Source organism: Maylandia zebra, linkage group LG5, assembly GCF_041146795.1.
Source record: "Maylandia zebra isolate NMK-2024a linkage group LG5, Mzebra_GT3a, whole genome shotgun sequence".
Taxonomy (NCBI): domain Eukaryota; kingdom Metazoa; phylum Chordata; class Actinopteri; order Cichliformes; family Cichlidae; genus Maylandia; species Maylandia zebra.
Genome location: NC_135171.1, coordinates 3,069,342 through 3,084,827, shown reverse-complemented (window position 1 = coordinate 3,084,827; position 15,486 = coordinate 3,069,342). Strand labels below are relative to the sequence as shown.

At 38.5% G+C, this 15,486-nt stretch overlaps 1 protein-coding gene and 1 long non-coding RNA gene across 3 annotated transcripts; one reads left to right on the top strand and one right to left on the bottom strand.

The window, feature by feature from the left end:
* Window positions 1–726: 726 nt before the first annotated feature.
* On the top strand, window positions 727–2,691 carry LOC143418556 (uncharacterized). Its single transcript, XR_013098544.1, has 3 exons — window positions 727–1,475; window positions 1,950–2,168; window positions 2,374–2,691. It is a non-coding gene; the product is annotated as an uncharacterized LOC143418556 (long non-coding RNA).
* Window positions 2,692–2,972: 281 nt separating this feature from the next.
* LOC106675421 (G2/M phase-specific E3 ubiquitin-protein ligase) lies at window positions 2,973–9,717 on the bottom strand. Of its 2 annotated transcripts, XM_076883646.1 has the most exons (13): window positions 9,399–9,717; window positions 8,602–8,738; window positions 8,032–8,338; window positions 7,303–7,385; window positions 7,082–7,134; window positions 6,752–6,794; window positions 5,602–5,672; window positions 5,315–5,404; window positions 4,883–5,193; window positions 4,589–4,767; window positions 4,127–4,296; window positions 3,384–3,598; window positions 2,973–3,284 (listed from the first exon to the last, which is right to left on the bottom strand). In XM_076883646.1, exons 1-13 carry the CDS (start codon window positions 9,586–9,588, stop codon window positions 3,049–3,051), a joined length of 2,085 nt encoding a protein of 694 aa, XP_076739761.1. In that variant the 5' UTR covers window positions 9,589–9,717; the 3' UTR covers window positions 2,973–3,048. The 2 variants fall into 2 exon arrangements, with proteins under 2 accessions (XP_076739761.1, XP_076739762.1); XM_076883647.1 differs by lacking the exon at window positions 8,602–8,738 and having other exon boundaries at window positions 9,399–9,491.
* Window positions 9,718–15,486: the final 5,769 nt, after the last annotated feature.

The following is a 15,486-nucleotide window of genomic DNA, read 5'->3' as shown; positions in this document are numbered from 1 at the left end:
AGAAATATATAGAAATAGTATGATTAAGCATAAATACTACATTTAGCAGAAATACTATATTAAGCACAAATCTACGGTGGCCCTGAAGTGCAAATCACACCAACAAATTGCTAAACACAACAACAAAATTGAGAGGCCCTGAAGTGCAAATCACACCAAGCTGTCCATTTTGCTTTTCCGATTTTTCTGTTTAACTTATTACTATTGTGCTAAATCATACTATTTCTGCTTTTAATAGGATTTGTGCTTAATATAGTATTTCTGCTTTTTATAGGATTTGTGCTTAATATACTAGTTCAGCTTTTTATAGGATTTGTACGGTGGCCCTGAAGTGCAAATCACACCAACAAATTGCTAAACACAACAACAAAATCGAGAAACAAAAAAACAAATGGAGAATCACAAAAACAAAACTGAGAATCACAAAAACAAAATTGAGAAGCACAAAAACAAAATTGAGAAGCACAAAAACAAAACTGAGAATCACAAAAACAAATCAAGAAGCACAAAAACAAAAGAAGAATCACAAAAACAAATCAAGAAGCACAAAAACAAAAGAAGAATCACAAAAACAAATCAAGAAGCACAAAAACAAAAGAAGAATCACAAAAACAAATTGAGAAGCACAATTACATTAAGAAAACCGGAAAGGGTAGGTACCAGTCGGCAACAGGAGACATCACTGATTGGACGTCCGCGCTGTTCATCTTTGGAACCGGAAGTTACTCTGCCTGTGGCGCATTTTTTTCAAACATGAACATTAGCGGTGACCCAAACATAGCTGTCGCTATTCGAGAATATTTTGATTCAGGACATACATACGAGGTGATACTGGATATGCTCAAGTGTAATCATGACATTGCAATTAGTATGCGTACACTGAAAACGTACAGACGAGGCAACTATTCTCCACTTCCTGAGGTGAGGCGTGCCATTTTGGCCGAGCTTCGAGGACCAGGACAATTGTTTGGATATCGGACCATGTGGCAAGTTCTCAAACAAAAACACAAGCTGCGTGTCAAGCGTGATGTAGTTATGAGGCTGTTGAGACAACTAAATCCTCAAGGAATCGCTTTGAGAACTCGAAGGAGGTTCACAAGACGCACGTATCACTCCATGGGGCCCAATTACATATGGCATGTAGATGGCTATGATAAACTGAAACCCTTTGGCTTGGCCCTGTCAGGATGTATAGATGGCTTTTCAAGAAGACTGATGTGGCTTGTGTGTGGAGCAACAAACAACAACCCGGCTGTTATAGCTCACAATTATATAAACTGTGTAAAGAGTCTTGGTGTGATACCAATGAGATTACGAACAGACTTCGGGACTGAGAATGGGACTATGGCAGCAATACAGTGTACCCTCCGTCACGCGCACACGGACTATTATGCTGGATCGTCAAGCCACAGTTACGGATCATCTACTGGGAATCAGTGCATCGAGTCATGGTGGTCTTATTTCAGAAGAGGAAGGTGGGTACATTTGTGTCTGGTAGGTGTAAGCTACAGTGAAAGCTGATCAGATCGTTTTTTTTTTTACATGCATTTAAGAAAATAGAGTAGCGTCCTGCTGGACGTGTTGAAAAGTTGGATGAGATAGACGTTAACAGCCGTCACTTTATTGCAGGAACTCAAAATGGTCACTGTCAGCTGTTGTGCCGAAATGAGCATGCTTGCCTAGATTTAACGACGCCAATACAAAATGAAAAATTCAGACCAAACTCTCCACTCCTCACAATCAACACACAGAACAGAGTGAAAAGAATACAGCATTTTTAACAAGAACATTACTGCAGGGTCGCTACAATATTTATGGAAAACTAATATGCATTACTTTGTTTGACATCCATTTGTGGCATGTTTTAAATGGGACCAAAATGTAACAAACCCTATAAAATGACCAAGAACAAAGCTAAATTGATTCTTAAATATTAATTATATACCCAGGTCTCAGTTTTGGATGGACTTGTTTGGAGACCTAAGAGACTCTGGAAACTTAAATGGAAGCCACGAACACCAATGCTTGCTGAGATTCTGCTTCAGAGGGGTTCTACAGAAAGACCTGGATGAATGCAAAGACCTCTGGAACAAACACAGGATCCGGCCAAGCAGACTTGCATCGTGTCCAGGGGGGATTCCAAACGAACTCTATCTCTTGCCTCACAGGTATTTGAGTTCTTAACAAAATGAATTAACCTTTTGCATCAAACTAAATGCAAGGTGTTGTTATTGCTTAAGTTGGTTAATATATATTCATAATTTTACACATAAGTATGATACAGCAGTTTATAACATGTCACTGCATGCGTTGATTTATATAGTTCCATATTGTCAGCAAAAAATCCTTCACTGTTCTATTTTCATTTTGCAGATATGGTTCAAGAGACTGTGGATTTGCTGTTGAGGAGAGGGAACTGGATGTGTTTCCCGAGGAGGGGCTACCGGTTGGATTGTGTGGTGATCCAAACATTGAGGAATATTTACAACAGGCTGTACAACAAAACACACTGCAGCAGCCACAAGACTGGGAATCGGCCACAGAACTGTATTTGGCCCTGAAGGACATAGCTGGGTTTTAGATACCAACTGAACTTCAGTTTGTAATGACATTTGTCAGAGTTACTCTGACGAAGACACACACTGTGTCGAAACGTTAGTTTCTTTCCTTTTTTTGCACCTAATAAAACCTTTGGACTTGAGTGCTCCAGCCCTTCTGTTTTTCCTTCATTTTTTTTAATGTTAGTAGTGTTTCCTTTCCCTCTTGCTAAATTGAATATAATATTGTTCATAATATACAGCAACTGGCATGAATTTAAATATTAACATTTAACCACAAGGAAACATTTACAATTTTCTTTAATAAAACCATTTACAAATAGTGTCCAGCATTTCTGTCACTTTTCCAACATACACAATATTAAGAAAAAACAACTAAATGTTTAACAATATGGCAGTTGCTTATTACATGAATGTGTTAGGTTCAGCTGCCGTTGGCACACTACTTAACAGGGTAACTCAGTAACTGTAACTTGATGACCTTGCTGATTTAAGAACATCCAAATCCTGGAGCATTTTGAATTCCAAAGTCCATGTTGGCCTTAAAGATGCCATATGAGTCACAGATGGGTAGCTTCAGAGTATTTGCACAGGTGTTTGCAACTGGAAAAGGCGAATCACTTAAAAACTGGATGCATGGTGGTGGTGTCATTCCTGCCGGTGGAACTGCCGTCAGCCCTGTGGCAAACATCATCAAATCTTCCAGACACACTGCTGTTGCCTTCTCTGAAAGAAGAAAGTAAACACTGTAGTACATTACAGAAAATGAATTTCCTTACCTCTCCTTTCATAAAACTATAAACAAATAAAAACGGCCATTCAAACCTTCACAATCAAGGAGATAATCTGCCCAAAAGCCAAGTGTTAGGACCTCCTTATGCCGCTTGTTGCTTCCTGCTGGGCTGAGATCTGGTCTGAACATGCTCTCCAGTTCTGAAGCAGTCAGGGCCTTTGCAGAGAAGCATAGGAGTGGGGCCAGCACACTGGAATGTTTTTGCAGTGCACTTAAAAAATTCAGACTTTCCAGTCCATCTTTAAATCTGCAAAGGATAGACAAATAACTAATAATTGGTTTATAGCTATGACTATTGCAGTCTTCTAAATTGTGTTTAAATGACTTTACCTACTAGATCTTTCATTATAAATTTGGACAGATTTCAAATGCATACACAAAAATAATTAATAGTGCTCATAAATTAACTGTGACAGCAAAAAAAGAAGAGCTCATTGGGATTTCAGCATTTTAAAAAAAAATAGTGCTTTCACAGTGGAATAAACAAGTGTGTCGAAAAAGGGATCACCTCTTTTTATAAATAACTGAAAAATTAATCATGTTGCATGACTGATTATTATGGGTCATTGTGAACAATAAATGTATACTAAATTAGAGTTCTAGTGTCAAAAGGTTAATAGCGTGCAACAGTGGCTCAGGAATTAAGTTGTTGTTCATCAGATCACCGGATGCTACCGAATCAGTTTTTTCATATACATCTGAAGGTCTGAAAATGTCAGTGGCTGCTGTGATGAGCAACTGGCCATCCTGAATTTAAAAGGAGTAATGAGTTTACCGTTGTATGACACTTTGGTTTCTTTCAAGGATGTACCATCTGAGGTATTCCTCCACAAATGCTTGTTTCTCACAAGGCTTGACATTTCTGAGGCATCCAGCAGTTTGGAAGATTGTGCTGTTTTGCAAAATAAGATTATGCAAAGACTCCTCTGATTCAGCTTTCAGGACCTATAAAAAAAAAAAAAAAAAAAAAAAAAAAAGGTTTACTGTAAGAAAAACAAAAATAATTTTCACTACTTTTACGATTCATTCAAACATTGGATTAAAGAAATGATCAATTTGTTATTTCACTTGTGTTGTTGGGAGGTGGAAATCTGTCCTTTCAGATTACAGAATCTACCTTGAACCTACTTTCAAGATATGATCCAACACGGATAACTGTTATCCTGATTTAATCTTTTAAACTGGCCCCAAGTGTCTTCTAAGTAAACCCATTCCCTGAGCCTAGGTAATTTTCTACCTGATGTAGAACTTTTGTGATCTCCTCATCTTGCACATCTTCTACAGTGGCGCTGAAACTCTGATTCCCTGTGATGTGGTTGACCAGGTTCTTGGAGAGGAAATGTGGTGCTGGTCCCCCATGCACAATGGATACAGCGATCATCTTTCCTGCTAAAAAGTACTCATCTTGCCTGGCAGCTGTAATACAGGGCACATAATTATCATGGTTAATTGCTATTAAATATGCTAATGAAAAAAATAAGCCAATTTTTATTAAAATTTCCATTGTAATAATTACGGAGAAAACATCCACCTCTTGAATTATATACAAGATAACGGCTCTCTGGAGGTCCATCAAAGATGGGGCGATTTCTCAGACTGCCCATAAGAAGTGTGAGGAATTCACGCCTCGGGCCACCTGTATCCAAACCGTCTTTAAAGCTGCCAGCATCATCATTAAACTTGATGAACATGTCGTAGTTGTCAGAGTATGTGCTGCGTCGAAATCCTCTAACAGCTCCATCCCATACAGCTGACCTTGATATATTGAACCTGCTGACCTTCTTGTGGTCAAGTTCCAGTGCCAAATTTGCAATAATTTCATGTGCCTCCAAATTGGTGTCTCTAAAAAAAAAAAAAAGGGAAACTTATTTTTTAAAGGTGTATATACTTCTCTCATGATTGCATGATGTCTTGTACAGAACAAGATGGCGGTTAATTGGATTCAAATGTTTAAATTACTAACACAGGTTCTTCTGGGGGCTCAGCTTTGGCTTCGTTAGGAGTAGGATCTTCATCATCAATCACAATCGGTTCAAACAGCTGTGTGTAGTTTCTGCAGAGTGAAAACATGTACACAAAGTGTAGATGCAAAAATACAAATGCATAAACATGCAGTTCCACTTTTATAGAACGATTCTACTATTTATTTTTCTGAAGAATCAAATGTAAAAGAGTCAAACTACATACATTTATAATAATTGTGTGTATATATTTTGTGCAAACCTCTGGAATACTCAAGATACAACGCACCTGTAACAGGAGCTCTCGACAGTGAGGCATTCAGTAGTGCCTGTATCGTTTTCTTCTTCCAAATCTATGACCTGGAAATACAGAAAAGAGGATGAATGAAAATTCATATTTGACCAATTGATAATTATTTTAATATAGGGAGCCTAAGTCTCCTCCCCTTCTGGTCTGCTCGTGGGTCCCTGAACAAAAGAAAAATGAATGGAAGTGAATGGAGCTATAAAAGTTATTTTCTGGTCTGCTTTGCCTTACTCTCTGAATCACACATATGTTGTACTTCAATTTAAATAATAAATAATTGTGTTTCGACTATGTCTGTAATGTAATTTGAGATTTGTTAGCTTGTAAAAATTTGTCCTTAAAATGACTACAAGTCAGATGTCGCAAATATGATGTCGCCTCAGAAGCTTTTCTCGAAGCTCGCTAAACAAAACTAAGCTTTTCCTCTTCTCTGTGTCTGGTTCGATGATGTCAATTTTGTGAGACGAACATTTACATTTCGCCACGTCTTTTCAAACAAAACATAAAATAACCTTTGCCACCTGTCGCTTAAGCACTTTTTGGCATCAAAATGTGTTTATATACTTCACGGACATCATATTTTAAATCCATTATACACATCAAACGGGATCAGAAAATAATTTTTATTGGCTCATAGACTCCTATTTTTTTAGCAGTATGGGACCCATGGTCCGGAAGTAGATGGATGTACCTTAGGTTTCCTATCCCAATAGATTATCTAAAGGTACAGTAAGTAAGAATGAAATAAGAAATCCTGTGGTCAAATTTGTGTACTACAGTCTATCTTTATAAACAAACGAGTGACTCTCCCTCCTCCCGTTCCATGAGTTTCATGGCTACGGATCAGCGCCAGAAGATTCTAGATGACAAAGACGAGTCATACACAGTTAGTTTCAATGTAACCTTCCTTCCAACATGATTGAGACATTAGACTGCTTTGTGATTATTTCACTTAGTGTACCTTTAAGGGGTGGATGTTATAATCTATTGATAGTATGAAAATTGATGATGTGAAATGCATTGTATAATAACAATGAATGTAATAAGCAAACAGTGAATCGTCATCTAATTGCAAAGTAAAGGCGGTGGAGATTGTCTGCTGCACTGTTTTACTAATAAAATAGTTTTTTACCTGTTGTACTTCATTAGCAAGCACAAGATCCCCAGCACCCTTCCTTAGAGAACAAAGAAAAGCATTATTGTTGTGTACTGTGAAAATATTAATTGACACTTTGAAAATATTTAAGCATCTTGATTAACAAACAAGCAATACAAGTATTATGTAGTCCATGTTCCAAAAACCATATACAGAATGAATGACTGTGTGTTATACTTGTATAACTATGCATGTGACAAATAAAGAACCTTGAACCTTTAACCTTGACAAAAGTGTATATCTCATTAATACAAAAGTTTAGGCAAAAAACAGTAAAAGATTACATGTTCTTAAAATATCACTTACTCATATTCTGCCGCTTTCTGTAAAGGACTGCTTTCATGTTGAAGTTCCCATGGCTGAAACAAACAAACAAACACACGCACGCACGCGAGCGAGCACGCACGCACGCACACACACACAAAATGTATTTCACATATAACTATTAACTGTTTTACTGAACTGAGGCAAATGGTGGTGGCTAAACAACAAGAAAACTCTATAAAAAAAATTTAAATTGTACTTACCAGTGTATCAGCAAGATCAAACTCAGAGGGCCTTTTAATAACAATCTCGGGGTCAGAGTCAGACAAGTCTGAGTTTTCTCCAACTACAAAACATGAAAACAAATCAAGCTAAGCAAACTAAATTCATACTAATGTATGAAACTTTATTTGATCATGAATAATAGATTAATACGAAAGGCATAAAGTTAGCATTTAAAAATCATGACTCAGTAGATCCAAAAATGGCTGAATTTCATGTTTCCAGGAAGAAACATAACATATACAAGCTAATTTAGGCAGCAATGGTGGCAGAGGAGTTAAAAGCCCGCCCTGTAATCAAAAGGTTGAAGGTTTGAGCCCTGCTCAGTCTGTCACAGTCGTTGTGTCCTTGGGCAAGACACTTCACCCTCCATGCCAGGTGGTGGTAGTGGGAGGGATAGGTGGCATCTGTGTACAGCAGCCTTGCTTCAGTCAGTGAGTCCCAGGACAGTTGTGTCCACATTGTAGCTAATCACCAGCAGTGTGTGAATGTGTATGGGTGAATGACTGGTTTTGTTGTGAAGTGTCTTGGGGGGGTTGTAGAACCCTAGAAGTTGCTATATCAAATACAGGCCATTCACCATTTTAATGTAGGTATGCTATTGACTTGCGTGCTTTATGCGTAATGTTATCATTTTACAATTTCAAAATTAGCAGTTGTTGAAACTAAGGGAATGTGTGTCAAAATCAAAACAAACATTAGCAGCTTACCATCTTCAAAGTCACTCTTCAAGCAGATGAAAACAGTGATTCTTTGATAAGGCTTGCCAACTTCAGCCTTATAAGCCTCAAGTGTAAATGGTCTTTGTGTTCCAGGGACAGTAATGACCTCAGTGCCATCCGGATACAGAAGAAGGAAAGGTCCATCTTTTAGATCTTTGTTAAAGTCCTTCATTTTTTTAACAGCTTGATTGAGCAGACTTGTGGCAGTAGCGTCAGGGTCTGTTGTTAGGAAAATAGTTTTTCCACGGTATGGCTTCAAACCACCCTTTTTTATGGTCATCAAGCCGACATTTATCTGTAAGGAAAAACACATGAACAATGGGCCAAGTAGATACTAATATGACTCTAAGCAGATCTATTCAAACTTGAATATTTATTAACTGCTAAAGAGGGATCTTCCTGACAACCTAAATGTACAATTACTCGTAAACAATTGTTCTTATTCTGGATAGCTTTACTACACTGAACATTTTTTACACAACTCCCCTAAGGAATAACAAAAGAATGTCATTAGAAAATTAACCTCAACTTGTTTTCAGACTGAGCTAGCCAAACTACCTGAACCTTTCTTTTTTCCTTTTTCTTTAAGCCCTTCCTGCCTTCAGAAAACTTTTGCCTCTCTTCATTTTTCTTTTTTCTGTATTCTATGAAGGTGCTGAAGGTTGGAGTCGGGCAGTTTGAGGTAGTCTGTGATGCTAAAGGGAAACAAAGGAAAAATGTACTACAATGTCACACATTAAAGACATTCATTCATGTAACATTCCATTGTCCACACAACACGCAAATAAGGACAACACTGAATAATCTCACTAGAAAATTTCTACCAAGGAATGACAATGCAACTGATACTATTGACCAATACAATTCTACACCAGTAAGTTTTAATGTATAGACACATAATAGGGTTAGTTCCTAAAGTTAACGAAACATAATAAATGAACTAATTTATTATCGTTTCAGTTGTGGAAATGCTCAGAGGACTGTTCCACGAAGCAAGCTAATCCCAAAAGCCAGGCTCACTCTGAAAATCCAGGCTCGATTGCCCCAAATTCGGTTCCAGGAACGAGGCTAACCTGCAGTCTTTCTGCTCATTCATTATGCAATATGCTTGTGGACAAGTCTGGTCCGTGGCACCCTAGCTGCGAGGTTTGTTAACACTAGAACTGCCCTCAAACCTTCACTACTAGAAAGGTCTTGAGCAGTCATTTTGACAGCTGCGTGCATTTTCAAATGAGCCTCGATTTTCTGAGCTCGCTTAGTGGAACAGCCCTCTGGTCTGCTATGGGCTGGAAACAGCTAACGCTAGGCTAATAAATCAATAAATAACAAACATTTTATTATGCTTATTAACTTACTCAATGGGAGTGAAGTGTCTCCGATGCAAGATGCGTGATAAAGCCTCTCGCCACAGCCGCTGCAAAAGTTCGGCGACTCCTCAACCAGCTTTTCCCCACAGCTAGGACAAAACATTCCGCCGTTCTTCTTCAAACGAAATGCGCCACAGGCAGAGTAACTTCCGGTTCCAAAGACGAACAGATCGGACATCCAATCAGTGATGTCTCCTGTTGCCGACTGGTACCTACCCTTTCCGGTTTTCTTAATGTAATTGTGCTTCTCAATTTGTTTTTGTGATTCTTCTTTTGTTTTTGTGCTTCTTAATTTGTTTTTGTGATTCTTCTTTTGTTTTTGTGCTTCTTGATTTGTTTTTGTGATTCTTCTTTTGTTTTTGTGCTTCTTGATTTGTTTTTGTGCTTCTTCTTTTGTTTTTGTGCTTCTTGATTTGTTTTTGTGATTCTTCTTTTGTTTTTGTGCTTCTCGATTTGTTTTTGTGATTCTTCTTTTGTTTTTGTGCTTCTTAATTTGTTTTTGTGATTCTTCTTTTGTTTTTGTGCTTCTTGATTTGTTTTTGTGATTCTTCTTTTGTTTTTGTGCTTCTTGATTTGTTTTTGTGATTCTTCTTTTGTTTTTGTGCTTCTTGATTTGTTTTTGTGATTCTCAGTTTTGTTTTTGTGCTTCTCAATTTGGTTTTTGTGCTTCTCAATTTTGTTTTTGTGATTCTCAGTTTTGTTTTTGTGATTCTCCATTTGTTTTTTTGTTTCTCGATTTTGTTGTTGTGTTTAGCAATTTGTTGGTGTGATTTGCACTTCAGGGCCACCGTACAAATCCTATAAAAAGCTGAACTAGTATATTAAGCACAAATCCTATAAAAAGCAGAAATACTATATTAAGCACAAATCCTATTAAAAGCAGAAATAGTATGATTTAGCACAATAGTAATAAGTTAAACAGAAAAATCGGAAAAGCAAAATGGACAGCTGAAAAAATGCTGAACATGCTGAGGGTCCCTCAAATATACTTGTTAAATGAAAAAAATCAGCAAAAAATATATACAACAGCCACACAATCAGAAATATGTACACATAAGGAAACACACATGCACAGAGAGACACACACACAAGATCCAATTCAGTCACCCAGTCTAAATATATTGAATTTGAATCTTAGAATGAGATCATCCCATTAAAAGCCTCTCTCTCTCTCTCTCTCTCTCTCTCTCTCTCTCTCTCTCTCTCTCTGTCACACACGCACGCACACACACACACACACACACACACACACACACACACACACACACACACAGGGAGAGAGAGGAGTAAGTTTCTAGGTCAGCCTGGGAGCTGCTGAATTTGAATCCACCAATCAGAGAGCCTGTGCACTTTTTCCCGCCAAAACAGGTGCATCTATTTACACACGCAGCACAGAGAGGCACAGGATTATTGCAGCCTATTTCTCATAGTGAGGACTCCCCTCAAACAAATGACCATAATTTCCTAACCGTAGGGGCTAGAGCGGTCATTCTTACACCGTTTTGTTCAGAAGAGATGATGGAATCTTCCAGTGTTGACAATTTATCATTAAAATATGAATTATTAAAGATATTTGACTTCTAATGCACCATAACTGAGCAGAGCGAAGCAAAAACTGCCTTGACTTGCCCTCAAACAACGCTTTGTAACTCTAAATCTATTTGGAGTATCGATATCATTCTTTCACCGTAAGAGACAGCAGGCTTTGGTGAACAGTCATGGAAATTTTCAGGTCTCTGTGGAAATCCAACAAAAAGTTATGACGAGAGAAAAAAGTGGTTCATTTCCAGAGTTTGAAATCTGAAGAAATCTGAGCGACGGACGAATTTCCTACCCTCAAACAAGTCCAACTCATTTCAGAACGGTAATAGGTGAGAAAGAAATTCTTGAATTGTGAGCGTCAGGAGTGTCTGAAGATATACCGGGACAAGCCTCATGTCTTAACTTTGCTTCGTTAAGGAGATATGACGATTCAAATATGCCTCTCATTACAGAAATCAAGCAGTGATTTTGAACAAACTCCCCATTGACTTTATATGGAGAGTTTTCCGACTTTCTGTTGGTCTGAGGAGATTTGCCAAAATTCTCTGAATCCCACAACAATGATAGTGACACTTTCTGAAAGCCAGCAAAAATACCTACGTTTTGATGTATAATTTGTGGAAGTTGAGTGAAAATTGAGCAAGTAGCAAGAAGTTGTTTGGACATTAAGAGAAGACTGCAAAACCTTCAGTGGCACACTGGAAGCCAAGTGCATAAATTCAAATTCAAATTCAAATTTTATTTGTCACGTACACAGTCATACACAGTACGATATGTAGTGAAATGCTTGGACAACTGCTCGTGACCTAAAGAAAACAAAAAAGGAAAAGGCTATGAATAAGATAGGAAATAAATATGAAAAATTAAAAAGGGTAAATTTAACTAGGAAGGAATAAAATATAAATTAAGGTTAAAAATGAAATAACTGTACAACACAAATTAGAATGAAGGGTAAATTTAACTGGGAGAATAAGATAAAATATATAAATTAAAGTTGAAAATAAAATAACTGTACAACAAAATACACAATATAGAACTATATAAGAATGTATGAAGAAATATAAATAAATATATACACAATAACAGCAGCATATACACAATAACAGCAGCGTGATTTAAGTAATGAAGTGAAAACAATGTCCAGAAATTCCAGTGTGTGTGTAAGAACTGTATGTGTGGGTCAGGACTGTGTGGTGGTGTGATTGAGAGACCGTATCGCCTGTGGGAAGAAGCTCCTCCTCAGTCTCTCTGTGTTGGTCTTCAGGGAGCGGAATCGCTTTCCTGAACTCAGCAGAGAGAACAGTCTGTTGTTGGGATGGCTGAGGTCCTTCACGATATTCCTGGCCTTGGTCCAGCACCGCCTGCTGTAGATTGAGTGCAGGTCAGGGAGCTCGGAGCGGATGGTGCGCTCAGCTGATCGCACAACCCTCTGTAGAGCTCGTCTGTCCTGCATGGTGCTGTTCCCGAACCAGGTTAAGATGTTTCCCGTCAGGATGCTCTCTATGGTGCACGAGTAAAAGTTCCTGAGCACCTTGGAGGGCAGTTGGAAGTCTCTCAAGCGTCTGAGGTGGTAGAGACGCTGACGGGCCTTTTTCACCACGGTGTTGATGTGACAGGACCATGACAGGTCCTGCGTGATGTGAACTCCGAGGTATTTGAAGCTGTCCACTCTCTCCACTGGGCACTCGTTGATGACGGGGGTCTGGTAGTTCCTCTCCTGCTTAGTGCTGAAGTCCACTATCAGCTCCTTTGTCTTACTGATGTTTAGAAGGAGGTTGTTCCTCTGGCACCAGTTCTCCAGATTCCTAATCTCCTTCAGGTAGGCCGTCTCGTTGTTATCAGAGATCAGGCCCACCACGACGGTGTCGTCAGCAAACTTGATGATGGTGGTGGAGCTGGTAATGGCCACACAGTCATATGTGTACAAAGAGTACAGCAGGGGGCTCAGGACACACCCCTGGGGGGCTCCAGTGCTGAGAGTGGTGGAGGCTGAGACATGTCCGCCCATCCTTACTGCCTGTGGTCTGCCAGTTAGGAAGTTGGAGATCCACTGACACATAGATGAGCTGAGTCCCAGATGCTCCAGCTTGGTGGTGAGTGTGGAGGGAATTATGGTGTTAAATGCAGAGCTGTAGTCTATGAAGAGCATTTTAACATAATTCCCCCTTCTAGTGTCCAAGTGAGTGAGTGATGTGTGGAGGAGATGAGAGATGGCATCGTCTGTGGAACGATTTGGACAGTAAGCGAACTGTAGTGGGTCCAGTGTGTCTGGTAGTGAAGAAAGCAACCATAGCAACCATAACGACGCATGTATTTTGTGAAAAATCACAATTTTGCAACTCAAAACTTTAAGAGGCATAAAAGTAAAACAGTAAAAGATTTGAAAAAGCTGATTTATACCTGAATAGCCAAATAATTTGAGAACATTTTAAAGTTTGAATGGTTGCTCTATGTGAAAATATGAGGAAGTAGTTAAGTTTCAAAAACAAGCAAATTTTAGCAGAATTGCAGAAGTTTCCCATTCATTTCAAATTAAAGGAAAAAAGCTTAATATTTTAAAAAGTATAATAGTGAAAAATACCAAAAGACATAGCCGTCATTAGCAGAAATAGCAGAATAGTTTAAAATTTGAACGGTGAAAATAGCAAAAAAAATTGTGGAAGTAGATCCACGGCGAAAAGTGTACGGAAACACCAAGAAGGAACTCAATAGTGTGGATGCTTAAAGCATCCACACAATAAAGAGAAACAGGAACTCAATAGTGTGGATGCTTAAAGCATCCACACAATAATAAAGTATAAAGAGAAACAGGAACTCAATAGTGTGGATGCCCTTTGAGGCATCCACACAATGATTTGCTGCAGTGCTCAGAAGCAGTTTGAAGTCAGAGAGAGTCGATATGATTTGAGGGGAACAGATTTAAAAAAGAAAACAAGATAAAAACAAACAAAAAGCAGAGATATTAAGTTGTTGAATAGTTATGACAGTAATTTAAAAAGATGTAGCTCATTTTCCTCGTTTAAAAATGTTAAAAACTGGAGCATTAGAAAAATATATAAATCAAGAATGAAGAAGAGTTAAAATGACAATACTGAAACTCTTGGTTGTTTTTCTTGGACTGTTCTTATGAAATTTAATGTATTTACTTATCTAAGATGGAAGTGTTTGTGTTTTTATTGTTTTATTTTGCTCCTTTGCTTCAAACCCTGTGTAAATGAGCTGCTTGCTAAATGATGTGGCATGTGCTTCAGCCAATACCTTTTTGATTAGACTCATCTCATACTTTCTTGCTTTGTGGTAAATCTTTCTTCTATATTAACTGAGAGATTTGAATGCTAATCACCCCCCCCCCCCCCCCCCCCAAAAAAAGAAAAAAAACCTGACTATATAGTATGAGCTAATTAAAGGCCAAATTACTGTTATAAAATAAATGTTGTTTTGATGTGATTTTGGTCTTCAAGTGGACTGTTTGCCTGCGTGCGATAGAAGTCCTCTTAAAGTCAAAGGCTACAAAATGGAAACCAGAAATCTTCTGTATATTCATATATAATCTGTTTTTAGAGTACATGGACTCCACACTGTCTGTCTTTAAAAATATAAACACAAAAAATCAAGATGGAGTTGTAGGAAAACACCTGGATAAATGTATTACATTCAGTGAACCAAGTGATTTCTCATAAATGCTTCTTAAATGTGCTGGCTGAGCCTGCCACTGGTCAACCTGTTTATTAGACTTTTGTCTAATTAACAAGTTTTGTAGGGCTCTGGCAGTGTGCATCCCGTTTCTCCTTGCACAAAGGAGCAGAAACTGGTCCTCCTCGTGGTTTAAGGTCCTTCTACAGCCCCCTGTAGCTCTCCTAGAGACATTGGCTCCTGGACTTTCCTCCATGCTCTTGAGACTGTGCTGGGAGACACAGCAAACCTTCTTTATTGTGCCATCAATGTGTGACTTGGACCATCTGTGCCACCACTGTAGAGTCCTGTTATAGCCAGTGTAGGGTCCAGTTATAGCCCCATGCTACCAGTAGAAGAGCCAACCAAATGCAAAACAAGTGGGAAAAGAACAGTCAGAAAAGCTAAAATGCTAACAGACTTACTCATCATATTAACACAGCTGAAATATCATGTTGTATTAAACAAAAACGTGTTATCCTTCCAAAACAGGCATTTTAAACAACCCCAAATTTGAGCAGATAAGACAGAAAGAACAGGAAAAGCTAAATAAGACAAGACAAAACAAACAAACCAAAACACAGAACAAGAATACTAGTAACAAGAAGAACGTAAATTACATAGTGCGTTGTGTATATATAAATAAACAGACGCATTGTTATTGGGCGCGTGGCGGAGTACACCTTGGATAGATGACGAATCTGTCACAGTGCAAATACACAGAAACGGATAAGCGGATAACCCTCGCATTCTCACCTGTGGTCAGTTTGGACTCGCCAGTTAACCTAACTCTATACATGACTGCCAGAGTGCCTGGATGGAACCTACGCAGACACGAGGAGGACATGAAGCAGGCTTACGA